General features: G+C 45.9%; 1 protein-coding gene across 1 annotated transcript; it reads right to left on the minus strand.

The window, feature by feature from the left end:
• Positions 1–2,267: 2,267 nt before the first annotated feature.
• On the minus strand, positions 2,268–3,203 carry LOC141980731 (olfactory receptor 51G2-like). Its single transcript, XM_074942264.1, has one exon. The coding sequence runs from the start codon at positions 3,201–3,203 to the stop codon at positions 2,268–2,270; it is 936 nt and encodes a 311-aa protein (XP_074798365.1).
• Positions 3,204–17,118: the final 13,915 nt, after the last annotated feature.

The raw sequence follows: 17,118 nt of genomic DNA on the forward strand, positions 1-17,118 counted from the left end.
GTCCCTAGTCTGTAGCAGTGCATGGGATTCTTCCATCCTAAGTGCAGGACTCTGCACTTGTCCTTGTTGAACCTCATTAGATTTCTAATTTGTCTAGGGCCCTCTGTATCCTATCCTTACCTTCCAACATATCTACCACTCCTCTCTGTTATCTGTGGCTGGGCAGGTGGAAGTGTCCAGGGGCTCCCCGAAAGTGAGAGTGGGAGCAGTGGTTGTGGGAAGGGGGAGCAGTGTAAAGTTGCCTGGACCAAGGCCTGCTGGCAGAGGGTTGCCCTCCCCCTGGGTGACCGGGGTCAGACCCAGGGCCTTGATCTCCTCGAATATGGAGGAGAAGTCACCCACCGCCCCAGGGACATCTCTGCTGGCACCCCAGACCACAGGACCAGCCTTCCAGTTATCTGAGCGGTGACAGGCCCAGCTGGATTGTCTGTTGCACCAGCAGAGCTCTCCAATGAGCTGCAGAGAGCAGGGATGACAAGGAGACAGTTACAGAGGTTTGATTCCCTAGTCTGATTTGTTTCTTCCCCTGCCTCAACAGAGTTTAGAGTAGCCTGGGGGCTGGGCTGACCTTCGCCCATTGGTAATGACTTAGAAGAGCACAGCACACTCTGCCCAAGTCCCTGCAGATGGGTGCCATCCTACAGTGAACATAAGAACATAAGAATGGCCATACTGGGTCAGACCAAAGGTCCATCCAGCCCAGTATCCTATCTACCGACAGTGGCCAATGCCAGGTGCCCAAGAGGGAGTGAACCTAACAGGTAATGATCAAGTGCCCCCTGGTGGCCTGAGCTAGACAGTCAGGCACCCTGCCTTTCCTTCTAAGATCCTTGCAATGACTTACTCTCAGCCTGGAATACTTAAAACAAGAGCCCCCTTTGGAGTTACATTTATTCAGTCTTCTGTAAAGAACAGACTCTCCTACCTTCCAGCCCCATCTTCCTCCTTTACTCATGAGCCCCCGCCCCCAGCGACCTCCTTGCTGGGGTCTGCATTGCTTTAGGCTTGATGCATTTCCTGCTCCTCCTTTTCCCTGAGGCCCCACCCCCTGCTCTTCCTCTTCCCCTGACGATCCACCCCCTTGATCAGACCTGAGCTTGATTTTGGTAAGAGCTGCCCAGGGAGCCACTGTGGAGAGCTCCAGACTCACCAGCTTCCCTTGTTTGAACATCCTGCGGGGTGGGGGCTTCTCTTGGGCAGTTTTTATCATGGCCTGTCTCTGGTTTCTGGCCTGGACAGAGGATGGAGCCTTCGGTAATGAGGAGGAGCAGGGAATGGGATCTCAGGGGGGATGACAAGAGGCAGGGGCTAGGTCACAGTGGTGACGGGGCTCTTCCATGTGTCCCGCTTTTGCCTTTTGAATGGTGGTCAACCTACAATGAATGTGCTGGACTGGGATAGGAGCTAGCTGCGTCTTTGTTGGGGAGTTGAGGCCCGTTTCCACCCCTTTGCATTACTGGGGCAGCACAAACTGAAGGGAGGAGGAGGGAATCTGGCCTGAGTCTCTTGCTAGGTCTCCTGTGTGTCAGACCCTCACTCGCACATGCAGCTCTGCCCTGCCTCAGTGGGGAGTGGGCTCAGCAGGTGTGTGGTGTGCAGAGCCATCAATGGGTGAGCTGGGGGCGCTGTGTGAATGGCTTCTCCTGGGACTCTGACATTAATCATGTCTCTGACATGACTCAGTCACAAGCACCTGGCTGAGGGCATGGAGGAAGGGTGGGTGTCCGTGCCCCTTGAATAGCCCCGTCCATCGCTGGTGCAGCCCTCATTGATATTGCAGCACCCTGAGCTCTCGGGAAGGGCCAGGACTGCGACTGCAGAACAGCCTTGCAGCTTTTTGCATGGGCCCCTTGTTTTTTAACTAGAGACGGAACAGCTACAGACCGGGTGTAATAGGAAACAACCTCCACGTTCCTTCTCTTTATTGACTGCATCAACAAGAATAGTGAGATTGGAGCAGCCACCGATATGGCTTTTTATTAGCCAACATCTCACCTGTCCCCTGGCTCTCCATGAACACATTCAATTTTTAAATGCTGCTGCCTGCCTTGGTTTGCTTCCACCAGTGCATTGCCCTCCCTCAACAGTGTTTGGGGACAGCCCAGCACCCATTGCTCCAGGTCTTAGACGCCACGTGAACCACCCTCTACACAGTGGAGATCAGTAGCTCATGTCTTCTCAGATGTAAGTGTCCAGGATGGAATAGGTGGCCCATGTTTTTCATGTCCAATGTCAGCAGTTCTGGATCCAGGTGATAAACTGACCCTTTATTTCATGAACACCCTGATTATTCTCGCACGAAGGTGTTTGCTTTTCACACTGTACACGATTGGGTTCACCAGAGGTGGGACCAGCAGGTAGACATAGCCCAGGAGAATCTGAAGCAAGTGAGAAGAGCTATAGCCGAATCTGTGTATCACAGACAAGCCAATTTCTGGTGTGAAGAACAGCAGGACAGCACAGAGGTGGGAGACACAGGTGTTCAGGGTCCTAAGGCACTCCATGGGGGATGCGACGCTCAGCACTGTTTTAATGATCATCACATAAGAGAGAAAGATAAGCAACAAATCCAACCCAATGGTTAAGAGTTTAACAGACAAGCCATAGATGCTGTTGACTGTGATGTCCGAACAAGACATCTTCATGACCTCCTGGTGCAGGCAGTAGGAATGGGAGAGGACATTGTCTCGACAGTATCGGAACTGTTTCAGGAGAAAGGGGAGTGGGAATATTAGGGCCATCCATCTTAGCACAAACACCAGTCCCATTTTGGCTATTCTCAGTGGAGTTAAGATGGAAGCATATCTCAGTGGGTTACAGATCGCAACAAAACGGTCAAAGGCCATCAGCAACAGCATGGAGGATTCAGTTAATGAAAGTGAGTGGATGAAGAAGACCTGGGCAAAACAGGCATCCAGGCTGATCTCCCTAGAGTTAAACAAGTATATGCCCAGTATCGTTGGCATGGTGGATAGCGATAAACCAAGGTCTGTGATGGCCAACATGGAAAGGAAAATGTACATGGGTTCATGGAGGCTTGGATCAGTTTTTATAATGAACAGAATGACTGAATTTCCTACTATTGAAATAACATACATGAAGCAGAAGGAGATAGAGATCCAGAGATAGACATCTTCCTGCCCAGGTATCCCTGTGAGAAGGAACACTGCAAAGTTGAATTTAGTGTCATTGACAGATGACATAATATACCAGGCTGGTCTGAGGAGTTTTGAGCTTTCCTTCCTAAAAAGAAAAAGAACAGGAGACTAGATAATATTTAATGAGACATCTTTCTGATCTCAATGGAAGACTAGAGACTCCCAGGAGCTGAAGAAGATCAGCAAAAATATTTTCTTGGATTTTAACCACCAAGAAGAAGATAGGCATTGCCAGATGGTATCAGACCTGTAGTCAATATAGCTGAGTATCCAGGGGCCAGTTCCAGATGCTTCAGAGGAAGATCCAAGAAGCTCTGCAATAGTCAGCTATGACATAACTTGCTCCCAGGGAATGTTTTCCCCTGACACCCACTAATTAGAGACATATTTTGTGGTATAAATCAGGAAGGTTTAAAGCCCTTACAAGACCCTTTTAAAAACTCTCATTACTGTAATTGAATTTTCTGCTTAGCCATATGAACATCCCATCCCTCTTTGAATCTCTCTGAGTTCTTGGCCCCATTGATATCTTGTGGCTGGGAGTTCCACAGCCTACTTGAGCACTGTGTGATTTTACAATTATGACTTTACCACACATACAGTTTTTTGCCCTCCATGTCTGAGTGTGCCCCATTGTATCATGACGTATGTAAACACATGGCAAGTGCATGGTGAAAACGGTCATTGTATTTGTCTGTCCTGCATAGAAGCTATTTAGAAACATGTTTCATTGCCTCATTATATACATTTTTTATTGCATCCACTCCTGAGAGTCCAAATTATGTCACTGCCTCTTTTCAGGATATTGGATAAATTCTCAGGTCCAGGTTCTGAATTCAGCACCATTGATGTCAGTGGCGTCACTCGATATTTACATGTGTAAATTCAATCAGAACAGAGCTGTATTAACTTTCCCTTACCAACTGCTCCCGGTGATACAGTCTGACTCCCCAAGGATACCTTCAAGAGAAGCTGAAGTCAGCATTGACAAAATCTAGAAAGTTTGATCATCCTGCAGGCTTCTCTACCTCCTCACAGGACCTGCATCCTCTCCCCATGCAAGGGTCTATATATACCTGGCAAACACAGACAGTTACTTTAGCTTCGGGGGGGGGGCGGGGTTAGCTTCACACATGGCTGAATAGTGCAAACACTAGGTTTTCATTAATATCTCGTTGAGTGCGGAAGTTACTTCAGCCATGCTCTTGTAATAGGCGATGGGCAAAAATTACATACAACCACTATTGCATTCCCCTTTCCTGGATCTCAGCTCGACTCTTTGCTGAAACACAGACCAGCAGTTCTGTTCTCACAGGACTTTTTGGAAGGTATTCCACAGGTATTGCAGAGGCATTGTGTTCATGACCTTGAATGTAAGTGTTAGAAACAGCTTCTGGTCAGTTACCAGGAGACAGTATCATGCAACTGTTCACTGAACAAAAAGAGTTAATAACACAAACCCATTGCAAACGTATGTGGAGCACTTCTGAAATATGTTCTGAAGCAAAAGACATTAAGCTGTAAAGTTTCCATTGCTCCTTCCTGTAGAGATTCCAACAACTCTGCCGCTGGCTTTCAATATACACGCATGTCATGACAGTTTGATTGATAAAATTTGTCTTACAATGAAAAGTTTTGGCATAATATTTATACAGCTGTACTTTAGCGCACACATGACAACCCATTCTTTCCCTCTGATCTTCTTTCAGAGGTGATTTCTCAGGTTGGAGTGGGACTTAAAATGTAGCATCTCTCATCTGGATTTCTTCAGAACCTGAACAGATTGCACATTTCAGCCCTCATTCAGTCACTTGTCAGCAAACAGAAGTCTAGTAGCTCCTCTGTCCCTGGGTTAATAACTGACGGGTTCTCCTCAGGTTCTGTTCTGTCAGTCTGTAGCCTGTCTCTGGAGTGGTAACAGGCCTTGGGATCAGTATGAAAAATATTCATCCCCTGAGCTCTCACTCTCTAGTACAGAGTAACCCCAGCATGGTTAACAAGAAATAGATTTCAGAGTCAATTGCATGAGAATTGATTGAAATGGAACTTCGTTTCACACATGAAAGTAGTCTTCTGGACTTTCTCACTCTGACTGTCTCTGTCCTGTATTCATAAAATACATACCACCAGGGAACGGTATCGGGACAGACAAGAAGCTGAGCTGCCATAATGAATGTGTACGTTAAACACAGTTCTGGGGATGTTTGCTGTACTGCTATATTGGGTTAACTATTGGAATGTTTATGTCATGGCTATATTAGGTTAATCTGACATGTCTGCTCTTAGTTTAATAAGAGGCTGCTGGAAAAAAAGGAGGAAGGAAAGTAACAGCACAAGAAAAGCCATCTCACAGTCTGTCCAGAAGTGGGGCAGCTGTTGCTGAGAAGCTCTTCAGACTGATTCTCACAGAGACTGCTGGAGAAGTCTGAAGGCCCTCGGCCTGCCTGGATCCCCATTAGAGTTTCAGGGCTTGGGGTCCAGACAGTGTACAGACAGTTCTTTGAAAATCATCTTATTCTCCCATGTTACGCTTTCTTCCTACTGTTCAAATTGAACAGTATTTTGGTTCGGGAAGGCTGGCTGGTCACTTGTCTCACCACTAGTCACAGCCTCCCAGAGGGAAAAAGCACAGGTGCATAGCCCACTCGGACCTGCTACGCAAGCACAGTCAACCCGCAGTGTGCTGTAGTCCAGGGCCCAGTCTGAGGGTGGGTGCATTGCAGGATTCCACCCCAAAAAAAGGCAGGTTATGAGGCCTGACATCTGGCACTTGGAGACCAGAGAGGGGGCAGAGATGCCGGTAGCCCTGTAACTCTACAGGGCAGAGATTCTAGAGACCGCAGCCAATCAGAAAACAGAAATATGCCCTGTTGAATCTGTTACCACAGAACAATGCAGCTCTGAATTCCTGCCTTCACAATAAAGTCAGAGAATAAAATAATTGAAAATGCATTTGCTGATAAAATTTCCAGGAGCAAATAAACTTGAGGTGATTTGGGAACTAGTCACTGATATTCCATGGGGTCTCCTCTCTCTCAGCCCCTGGCAGGATCAGGCCCAGAGCCCATGGCACTGATAGAAAAGGGACCTCTTGAGAAATCCTGACTTGAGGCACTGGGGTTTTAACACTCTGAGTTCTCTTCAAATCTCAGATTTCTGGGTAGCCTGAATAACCCGCTGTGGAGCATGGGCAGATACAGGGGAGGGGTTCCCAAGCTGCCTAGTGTTCCCTGGCCTCCAGCTCCATCACTGAGTCATCCCAATCACCCAGCTGAGTCCTCTGACACTGCACAGAACATCTGCAAATGGAAACAGCGTGCAGCCTTTTCCCTTCACTTTGCATTTTAAAGATAGTGAAACCTGCCAACATACCCAATTCCTGCTAGAAGGGGAGCCGCTGAGACCATAGGTCTTAACCCTAAACGACAAGGAGTCATCAGAGAGGTTGCATGGGCAGCAGGCAGTATCTGTTCAGATAGGGAGGGAACTGCCTTTATGAAGCATGTTTGCACATTCCCTTGGGGCCTACTTGGCCATCAGGGAACCTCAGCTGCTTGACTTAGTGTGCACCAGCTGTAACCCCCATCATGGCCAATGGCAAATTGCAGGAGGCCAAATCACAGGGGATGCGCAATGATGCTACCCAACTGGAGTGCAGCACCAGCCCAGCTGCAGGCTCTATTCCTGGAATCCGGGCTTGTCATCACTGTTCGTACGGTTCCGATTAGTCACATGGCTACCTCAGGGGCAGCCTAGAGGTAATGATGATGCTGTCACAGCTGTGATCTTGCTGAAATAAAATAAAATATAATAATAATACGGGGCCTGATTACTCCCTGGCACCCCCCTTTCCTGCATTATAAACCCAGGGTGCAGGCCAGGGACTCCCTACATGGAAATTTCCCTCGGATCATTCCAGGAGCAGGGTCCCTTCCCTTCTCCCTGAGGAATGAAAAGAGGGACCCAGAATTCAGGGATCCCCAAAGTTATGCACAGATCTGAGTGATTTATTCTGAACAAGGCCCACCCACCCACAATTTCTCTGCCTCTACATCTTCTCTAGGACCTTCTCCAACTCCCGGCTAGCACAGGCTTACCAGAGATGTGCTACCAGGGCCTGTCAGAGTAGCCACTGCCCACAGGATCTACTGAAATGGGGTTGTACAGGGAAATGGGGTTGCACACTGATGGGAGGGCTGGTTAGAGTAGCTGATGGGCACAATAACCCAGCCCTAGATGAGTCAGGAAGTTTCAACCTTTCCATACCCAAAGTGCAGCCAGAGACTCCATCAATGCAACCTTCATTTATGTTACAAGGAAGAGGCAGATGAAAAGCCTCCAATTATTCTTGGGGGTCCAGGTAGCTGCAGTTGGGCAGCATCATGGCAGCTATCCATTTTCTGCAGCAGCCCATCCATCAGTTGAACAAGTGAGGAACATATGAACAGCCATATTGGGTCAGACCAATGATCCATCTAGCCCAGTTTCCTGTCTTCTGACAGTGGCCAGTGCAGACACTTCAGTGGAGTGAACAAAACAGGACAAATATCAAGTGATCCATCCCCTGTTGTCTGCTCCCTGCTTCTGGCAATCAGACATTTAGAGACACCCAGAGAATGGGGCTGAGTTCGAACCATCTTGGCTACTAGCTATTGTTGGACCTCTCCTCCATCAATTTATCTCATTTTTTGGGGACCAATTATGCTTTTGGCCTTCACAACGTCCCCTGGCAATGAGTTCCAGAGGCTGCCTGTGTGTTGTGTGCAAAAATACATTCATTTTAAACCTTCTACCTATTAACTTCATTGGGTGACTCCTGGTTTTTATGAAGGGGTAAATAACACTTTCTTATTCACTTTCTCCACACCACTCATAATTTTATAGACCTCTATCATATCTCCCCTTATTCATTTTTTTCCAAGCTGAAATGTCTCAGTTTGATTAATCTCTCCTCATATGGCAGCCGTTCCATATCCCTAATAATTTTTGTTCCCCTTTTCTGAACCTTTTCCAATTCCTTTTTTTTTAGATGGGGGGACCACATCAGAACACATTATTCTAGATATGGACATACCTTGGAGTTATATAGAGGCAATATGATATTTTCTGTCTTACTATCTATCCCTTTCTTAATCATTCCCAACATTCTGTTTGCTTTTTTGACTGCCGCTGCACATGGAGTGGATGTTTTCAGAGAACTGTCCACAAAGACTCCAAGATCTTTTTCTTGAGTGGTAACAGCTACTTTAGATCCCATCATTTTCTATGTATAGTTGGGATTATGTTTTCCAAAGTGCATTACTTTGTGTATTTATCCACATTGAATTTCATCCACCGTTTTGTTTCCCAGTCACCCAGTTTTGTAAGATCCCTTTGTAACACTTTGTAATCTCCTTTGACTTAAGTATACTGAGTAGTTTTGTATCTGCAAATTTTGCCACCTCACTGTTTACCCCTTTTTCCAGATTATTTATAAATATGTTGAACAGCACTGGGCCCAGTGCACATCTCTGTGAGACACTATTTAACTCTTTCTCTTCTAAAAACTGATAATTTATTCCTACCTTATGTTTCCAATCTTTTAACCAGTTACTGATCCATGAGAGAGCCTTCCTTCTTATCCCATGACTGCTTATTAAGACTCTTAAGAGCCTTTAGGGACCTTGCCAAAAGCGTTCTGTAAGTTCAAACACACTATATTTCTGAATCACCCTTGTCCAGAGGCTTATTGACCCTTGAAAAGAAATTCTGTTCTTTACTATAGTTTCAACCAATTTGCCTGGTACAGAAGTTTGGCTTACTAGCCTATATTGTCAGGATCACCTCTAAAGCCTTTTAAAAATATCAGCATCACATTAGCTATGTGCCAGTCATCTTGTACAGAGCCTGTTTTAAGTGATGGGCTATATACCACAATTAGTATTTCTGCAATTTCACATTTGAGATTTTTTTTCAGAACTCATGGGTGATACCATATGGTCCTGGTGACTTTTTACTGTTTAATTGATCAGTTTGTTCTAAAACCTCCTTTACTGACACCTGGGAGAGTTCCTCAGATTTGTCACTGAAAAAGAATAGCTCAGGACTGAGAATCTCCCTCACTTCTTCTGCAGTGAAGAGAGGTGCAAAGAATTCATTTAGCCTCTCTGCAACAGCCTTACCTCCCTTCTGTGCTTCTTTTGCACCTTGATCAATTAGTAATCCCACTGATTGTTTGGCAGGCTTACTGCTTCTGATGTACTTTGAAAAATATTTACTGTTAATTTTTTTTACTTTTGCCCTTCAGATCTCTTGAACTTTGTGCACATTATCACCCAGCCCAGTTCAACAAGTATGAGTCACACCCCAAAACACTGGATTAAAATAATAAGTTTTTAAAATATGCTAATGTGGGGTTCATTTTCATTTTCATTTGGTTTCTGAGCCTTTGGGGTCACCTGATTCAGGGTTTCTAGCTTTTCTGCAACACACTTTTTAAAATAAACTCTTCTAAGAAAACTGAAATCTGAGATTCCTGTGTGTTCTCTTGACCCCAGACGTTGGGGCTTTCAGAAAGACAGGAAACAGTGCAATACTTCCTATAAAATCTCAGGAGTTGGTGCTGCTGGCCATATCTCAAGCGGAGCATCCACAAATGAAAGCACTGAGGGTTAGTTAGTGGACATTTCTGGTCACACAGTCCATCAGTGGCAGAGATGCTGTGCTCCTCTGCATTGGGCTACAGAGTTCCCATTTGTAAGGATGAAGGTTACACCACAGACAACCGGACATAACATGGATGGGCTAGCAAAGTCCCTGGGTATTGGAGGCACAGCTCAGAGGATTTCCTCCTCTTTCTCAAGCATGAGACATGCACACACTGGCTAAGCAAGGCCATGAACATTTTAAATAGAAAATGGCATGACTCCAGCCCAGCTCCAGATGCCTGCTGCTAGCTCCACATTGGACACAAACAACCCCCTCCCCAGATCCAGTGACCCCCAAACTTGTTGATCTTGGAAATTTGGGTGCAGGGAGTGAGGTCGATCTCCAGTTCTACAGCGGCTCTCACTGCTCATGGAGTGGGTATGGGTGTCAGGATCAGACCAAGGGACAGCCCATCAGGGCTCTGTTCAGCCAGGCAACACTCTCCAGATCCTTCACTCTCTGAAAGCATGTCCTGATTCCCCCTCTTACTGCCGAGCTGCAGAAGGGGCCAAGAACTCCCTCTTCAAAAGGGTGCTGTGCTAATGACAAGCTTCATCTCCAAGGGGTATTGGAAAGAGTTCACGTTCTCCACCCAATGCACCAAATGGTCCTTATGGGGCTCACAGAGCTGAAATCTCTCTAAGGCACTTAGCTGTGGCCCCAATTATTGTAACATCCAAGTGCCTCGCGATCTGTAACATATTTATCAGTACAACACGCCGTGCAGTAGAGCCATGCTACTAACACCACTGATCAGATCTCAAGGATAGAAGGTACCACTGTGATCCTCTATTCTGACCCCCTGCATAGCACAGGCCAGAGACTTGCCCCCAAAATAACTCCTAGAGCAGAGCTGTTAGAACAACATCCTGTCTTGATTTAACAATTCTTGGTGATGGAGAATCTACCACGGCCTTTCGTAAATTGTTCCAAAGGTTAACTACCCTCACTGTTAAAAAAAATACACCTTAGGGTATGTCTACGCTGGCAGAGTGTTTCCGCTGAGTGTTTCATTGCTCGGGGGAGGGGTAGCTCATTGGTTTGAGCATTGGCCTGCTAAACCCAGGGTTGTGAGTTCAATCCTTGAGGGGGCCATTTAGGGATCTGGGACAAAAATTGGGGATTGGTCCTGCTTTGAGCAGGGGGTTGGACTAGATGATCTCCTGAGGTCCCTTCCAACCCTGATATTCTATGATAAGAAAGAACACACTGTTGTGTGTTCACACTGTCTTCCACTGGTGGCATAGCACGTTCAAACTTGCATTTCCAATGAAAGGAGTGCTCTGTGGGTAGCTATCCCATAGTGCGGCTCTCCCCCTTCTGCTGCTACATCTTGCAGGAGAGCAGAGGGAATTGTGGCGCATCATGGGTGCAGGCTCAATGCCCCAAAATGCATAGCTTTCTGTCCCAGCATGCCATGTGCTTCCATCTTCGTTCAGGGCATTTTTCAATGTCCTTTGTTTTCTGCTTTCCCTGCCACATTTATCTGCAAGTGTGGATCCCACACTGCTCTCCACTGTTCTGCTCGCTCTCACTAACACTTCATGAGTGGCAGTGGAGTTATTCCTGAAATTACAAAGACAACAGCAGTCATGGTTGCCTGACATGGTGTCCGACATGGAAAGCAGCAACACTAGATTGCTTTTGGTATTCATGGAGGTGCTGAACATAGTGGAATGTCACTTTTGGGCTCAGGAAACTAGCACTGAGTGGTGGAATCACATTGTTATGCAGTCTGGGATGACGCGCAGTGGCTGCAGAATTTCTGGATGTGGAAACCCACCTTCCTGGAACTGTGTGCTGAGCTCGCCATAGCCCTGCAGTGAAAGGACACCAGAGTGAGAGCTGTCCTCTCAGTGGAGAAGTGTGTGGCAATTGCAGTATGGAAGCTGGCGACTCCAGACTGCTACCAGTTGGTTGCCAACCAGTTTGGATTGGAGAAATTGACCACTGGGGCTGTGTTAATGCAAGTGTGCCAGGCCATTAATTGCATCCTACTGTGAAAGACATGACTCTTGGAAACAAGCATGACATTGTGGATGGCTTTGTGGAAATCAGTTTCCCCAACAGCAGAGGGTGATAGATGGCATGCATATTCCAATTCTGGCACCGGACTACCTTGCAATCAAGCACATCAGTCAGAAATGGTACTTTTCCATGGTTTTGCAGGTGCTTTTGGATCACTGTGGGTGTTTCACGGACATTAATGCACACTGGTCCGGAAAGATCCATGATGCACATATCTTTAGGAACACTGGCCTGTACAGAAAGCTGCAAGCAAGGACTTTCTTTCCAGATCAGAAGATCACCATAGGGAAAGTTGAAATGCTGGTAATGATCCTGGAAGACCTGGCATACCCTGTAATGCCATTGCTTATGAAGCCATACATGGGAAACTTGCATAGCAGGAAGGAGCAATTCAACAGCAAGCTGAGTAGATGCAGATGACTGTTGAATATGCATTTGGCTGATTAAAGGTACACTGGTGATGCCTTTATGGAAGGCTACACCTGAATGAGGAAAATATTCCCACAGTTATAGCTGTGTGTTGCACACTGCATAATATTTGTGAAGGGAAGGGAGGCAGGTTTACTCAGGGGTGGACTGCTGAGGCTGGATTCCTGGTTGCTGATTTTGAGCAGCCAGATACCAGGGCTATTAGAGGGGTCGAACATGGGGAAATAAGAATCAGGGATGCCTTGAGGCAACACTTCGAAGGTGAAAACAAGTAATGTTTGTTGCTATGCTTGAGACTGCAATGCTTAATTGCATTTGGTATGCTAAGAAGCAGTTGTGAATGTTAAGACCTAGGATTCAATTTAAGGAATTATTAAAAGTGTCTGTTGAATTGCAGATGCCATGAGGTATCATAGCTTGTGTGGAAACAAATAAAGAAATTTACAATTGAAAAAAAATTGCTTTTATTTCCAAATAAATCACAACACCACACGCACACACATACACACTCTAATTTGAGGTGGGGGAGAGAAGGTACTGGGGGGCTTATTATCACAGGTGAGTGTAAGTCCAGTTTCATTTTAAAAGCAGTCGGCCAAGATGTAGTGTGGAGGAAAGTGCAAAGTGCCAGAAAGTGGATAGGATGCACAGGGGAAGCTTCAGGAGTGTGCAGAAAAGAATTCATCTGCTGAAGAGGAGGGCAGGCATGCATCTGCTCAGTCTGGAGCATAAGGAGGAACTGCAGCATGTCAGTTTGGTGCTCCAAAGGTTTATCAGCCTCTCCGTGGTGTCCCTATGGAACCCATAATTGTCTTTTCTGTCGCACTTCTTGCTTTCCCTTTTCTGTCTCTGAGTACAGGAGCACCTCATGGAACATGTCTTCCTTCCTGAATCTCATGCATTTTCTTATCTGGTGGAGTTGCTCGGCTGCTGTGGGAGGATGGCTTTCTGTGGAGCTACAAGCAACAATTAACAGAAGCACTTTTGTTAGCTACACACAGAGCATTGATACACTGCATTAAAATACATCACTGGTAACATACCTATCTCTTTCTCGGTGACCAGGCAAGCACACATGAGCCAGAAGATCCCAGGAATTATGAGTGAACCTAGGGGCAGGGGTTTATTGCACAAAAGCAATGTGAAATGGTCACATGGAACTTATGGGGGATAACACTCTCAACTTGCCGACAAGTGGCGGTCACCATGGAAGATATCTCACTCCAGAGGGTAAGCAGGGAAGCAAGGGTGCATCTGCTACACGCTTGTGGCTTCCGACCTATGCTGCTTTCCTGTGTGCAGTTTTGGTCCCTGCCCAAATAATTGCGGAATGGTACGGGAAATTGTCTCTCAGTGGTGCAATGAATAAAGCAACTCTGCCCAGGGACCTGCGGCAGAGGATTGACGAGTACCCCCAGGAAAGTTTCCTAGAGATCTCTGTGGAGGATTCCCATGAAATCTCAGAGTGTATCAACTCCCTGTTCCACGGTACTGCTTAGCTGTGTGGGGAAATGCCCAGCACACAGAAACAAGCCAGCCGTGTACATTTCTCTGCCTTCGACCTGCTTCAGAACTTCACAAAGCAAAACCACTTACCACGGGTCTCCTCTCCTTCTTCTGATTCACCAGAGAGTGACTGCAGAGACTGGCTAGACACTTCCAGAGTGGAGAACAGCTCCACATCTTCCTCAGCTTCCACCTCTTCATCTATGACTTCCTCCTCTTGGCTAGGTCCACTTTCCACTGGGTCCAGAACCACCAAAGCATCAATGGGCTCTTGGAGTTGGAGGTGGAGTTGCCACCTATGATAGCACCCAACTCCCTATAAAAATGGCAGGCTTAGCACCGGAGCAAGGTTTTGCCTCCCTCGCCACACAGAAGGCGTGCCTTGGATCCTTTGCCCTGCACTGCATATCATATCACTGTCATATCCCTTTTCGCACAAGTTGTGTGCAGTCTTGCTCAAAGTATCAAAAACCCTACGGCTGGGGTGCAGCTGGGACTGGACACCCTCCTTTCCCCAAACACTGAACAGATCCAGTAGCTCAGGAGTGGTCCAAGCAGGAGATTGTTTGCTGAGTGGAGTTGCCATGGTCAGCTGGACAGATAAAATATGAGCTCTCCACACTGAGCAAACAGGAAGTGGGATTTCAAAATTCTTTATAGGGGAGGGGCATATAGTTGCTCACCTGGGGGCAGGGCAGCAGAGTTGAAACTGCTGACTGGAGTGGTCAGGATGGGCATTGTGGTACACCTTCCAGAGACCAATAACAAAGCTAATATCAAACACAGTGTTTACACTGGCAATATGGTGCTACAGCCTCAGAGCAAAATGCCTTATGACTCTCCTCTGGGTGGGTTTTATTACAGAGATACAATTGAGGAGTTTCCGCACAAAAAATGGTTTTTCAGTGTTTACATGTCTGCTGTTTCAGCCACAAAAGCTGGCATTTGGCAAAAAAAAAAAACTTGTCAGTGTAGACCAGGCCTTAGTTCCAGTCTGAATTTGTTTAACTTCAGCTTTTACCCATTGGATTGTGCTATAACTTTCTCTGCTAAATTGAAGAGCCCATTGTTAAAAATTGGTTCCTCATGTAGTTATTTACAGACTGTGATCAAGTCACCCCTTAACCTTCTCTTCGTTAAGCTAAATAGACTGAACTCCTGGAGTCTATCACTCTAAGGCAGGTTTTATAATCCCTTAATAATTCTCGTGGCTCTTCTCTGACCCATCTCCAATTTATCAACACCCTTCTTGAACTGTAGACACCAGAAAAGGAAACACTATTCTATTCCAGAAGTGCTCACAACAGTGCCAAATACAGGAGTTAAATAACCTCTCTGCTCCTACTCCAGATTCCCATGGTTGTACCTCCTGGATAGGCAATCATGTATAGTCCATTCCATTGTGTCATCAGTCCTTTGCCTTCGTTTACTCTGCCTTTTACCCATGCAATTCCAAAGAGACAATCCTGGGCAGGCCACCATTATCTAAGGAATACCATTTCCTCCAGTTCTTATCCATAGCAGTCCATCTGGTGTTGTTTCTTTATCTGCGGACTCTCCACTTTTTCCAAGGACACACAACAAAAATGTTTAATACAAAGAGAGTTCTGACCACTTGACCTTTAAGTTCTCACTTTGGTTTCCAAAATGCAGGTCAACGCAGGTCATGCACTCATGTTCCAGACACACTCCAGCCACACTAGGCACCATGACCTGTAACATATTACATGGATGTTTAGGTTATATATAGATCTATATAGATATAGATATATATACACATACTCCAACAAGGAAGCTAGTTCCTCTGAGTCCCAGGCTAGCACTTTAACCACTGAACCATCCTTCCTCTCTGGGGCTAGTGGCTGGGGATGGAGCGGCTGGCAGCTCAGCATGCTGAGATTACCAGAAACTCAGGGAATTAAACTCCTGTGATATCACTAAACAGGAACCCAAGAGCAATTCCTTTTCCAGATGATGACACAAAGTCATGCTTTCCCCTGAACCTATTGAGGGAAAAATCCATTGGCCAGGGCACAGAGCAGAGTCATAGTGGACAAGCAACTCCACATGAGCTCCCTTTGTGACATAAAATGGGCTAATGTGACCCATAGGGACATAGGCCTGGAAAGAACCTCCTGGGTCAATGAGCCCATTTCCCTGCTATGGCAGGTGACCCCCAGCATATCATCCGGTGCATAAACCTGTCAAGCTCCATCCTAAACCAGCTGGCTTGTTTTCCCCACACTGCTCCTGTTGGGCGGCTGTTCCATAACCCCCCTGCTTGGATGGTCAGAAACCTTCTTCTCCTTTCCAGCCTCAGTTTACTCCTGGCCAGTTTCTCCCCATTTGTTCTTTTGCCAACACTGTCCTTTAGCTTCAAAAGCTCATCTGCCTCTCTGGTGTTTAACACACACCACTCCCCAATATACTTATAGAGCACTCAAATCCCTCCTCAGCCTGTATTCTGTTAGGCTAAACCAACCAAGCTCTTTTATTCTCCTCATAATACAGGTCCTCCATTGCCCTGACCATTCTAGGAGCTCTTCTCTGCACCTCCTCCAGTTTAAATTAATCTTTCTGGAATAGGAGTGACCAGAATTTTACACAGTTTGCCAGATGGGGTCTCATTGGTGCCTTGTACAAGGATATTAATATGTCCCTATCTCAACTGACACATTCTAGGATCTCATCTGCCTAGTTCACAGCCACAACACATTGGTGGCTCACAGTCATCCTGGGTGTTGCCTGATTTTAGGAGGTTAATATTATTAATTTTGATAGTATGGGTTATAGGTTCACCAGTTAATCTCATCAGAAGATAATAAGGTTCTTATCCCAGAATCAGGCTACACAGAGTTTGCAAAGGACCCTTGGGGGTATGACAGGACACTCACACTGAGGCAAATATCATCTTAAAAACTTTTATTGAGAAAAATGGAATAGTACTCAAATAGTAACTAAATGGTAAAATAATCAGAGTTACAAAGGAAGCACTATTATTCTAAAGATATATTATACACTATAAAGCTTTTGTTTAATATATATTCACACCCTTCCTTGATAAATTGGTGGTACGAGACAAAGGTTCAGGTGCCTCAATTCTTGAGTGGAAGATACAGAGCTTAGGAGAAGGTAAAGCTAAGAGCTATTGAAGCTAACTTAGATTTTCACATAACTAACTGATTTAAAGCTTAAAAATTAAAATGAACAGACTAATAAACTCATAAATGAAGAACGAAGAAGCATGGAGCTTAGAAAACTTAGTAAATAAGCTCTGGAACTCAGAAGCTCAGAAGTGCAGAAAAACAAG

Source organism: Natator depressus, chromosome 1 (assembly GCF_965152275.1).
Source record: "Natator depressus isolate rNatDep1 chromosome 1, rNatDep2.hap1, whole genome shotgun sequence".
NCBI classification, from domain to species: domain Eukaryota; kingdom Metazoa; phylum Chordata; order Testudines; family Cheloniidae; genus Natator; species Natator depressus.

Coding starts and splice junctions, on each gene's coding strand:
- LOC141980731 (XM_074942264.1), bottom strand. CDS start 3,203: ATGTCATCTGTCAATGACACTAAATTCAACTTTGCAGTGTTCCTTCTC.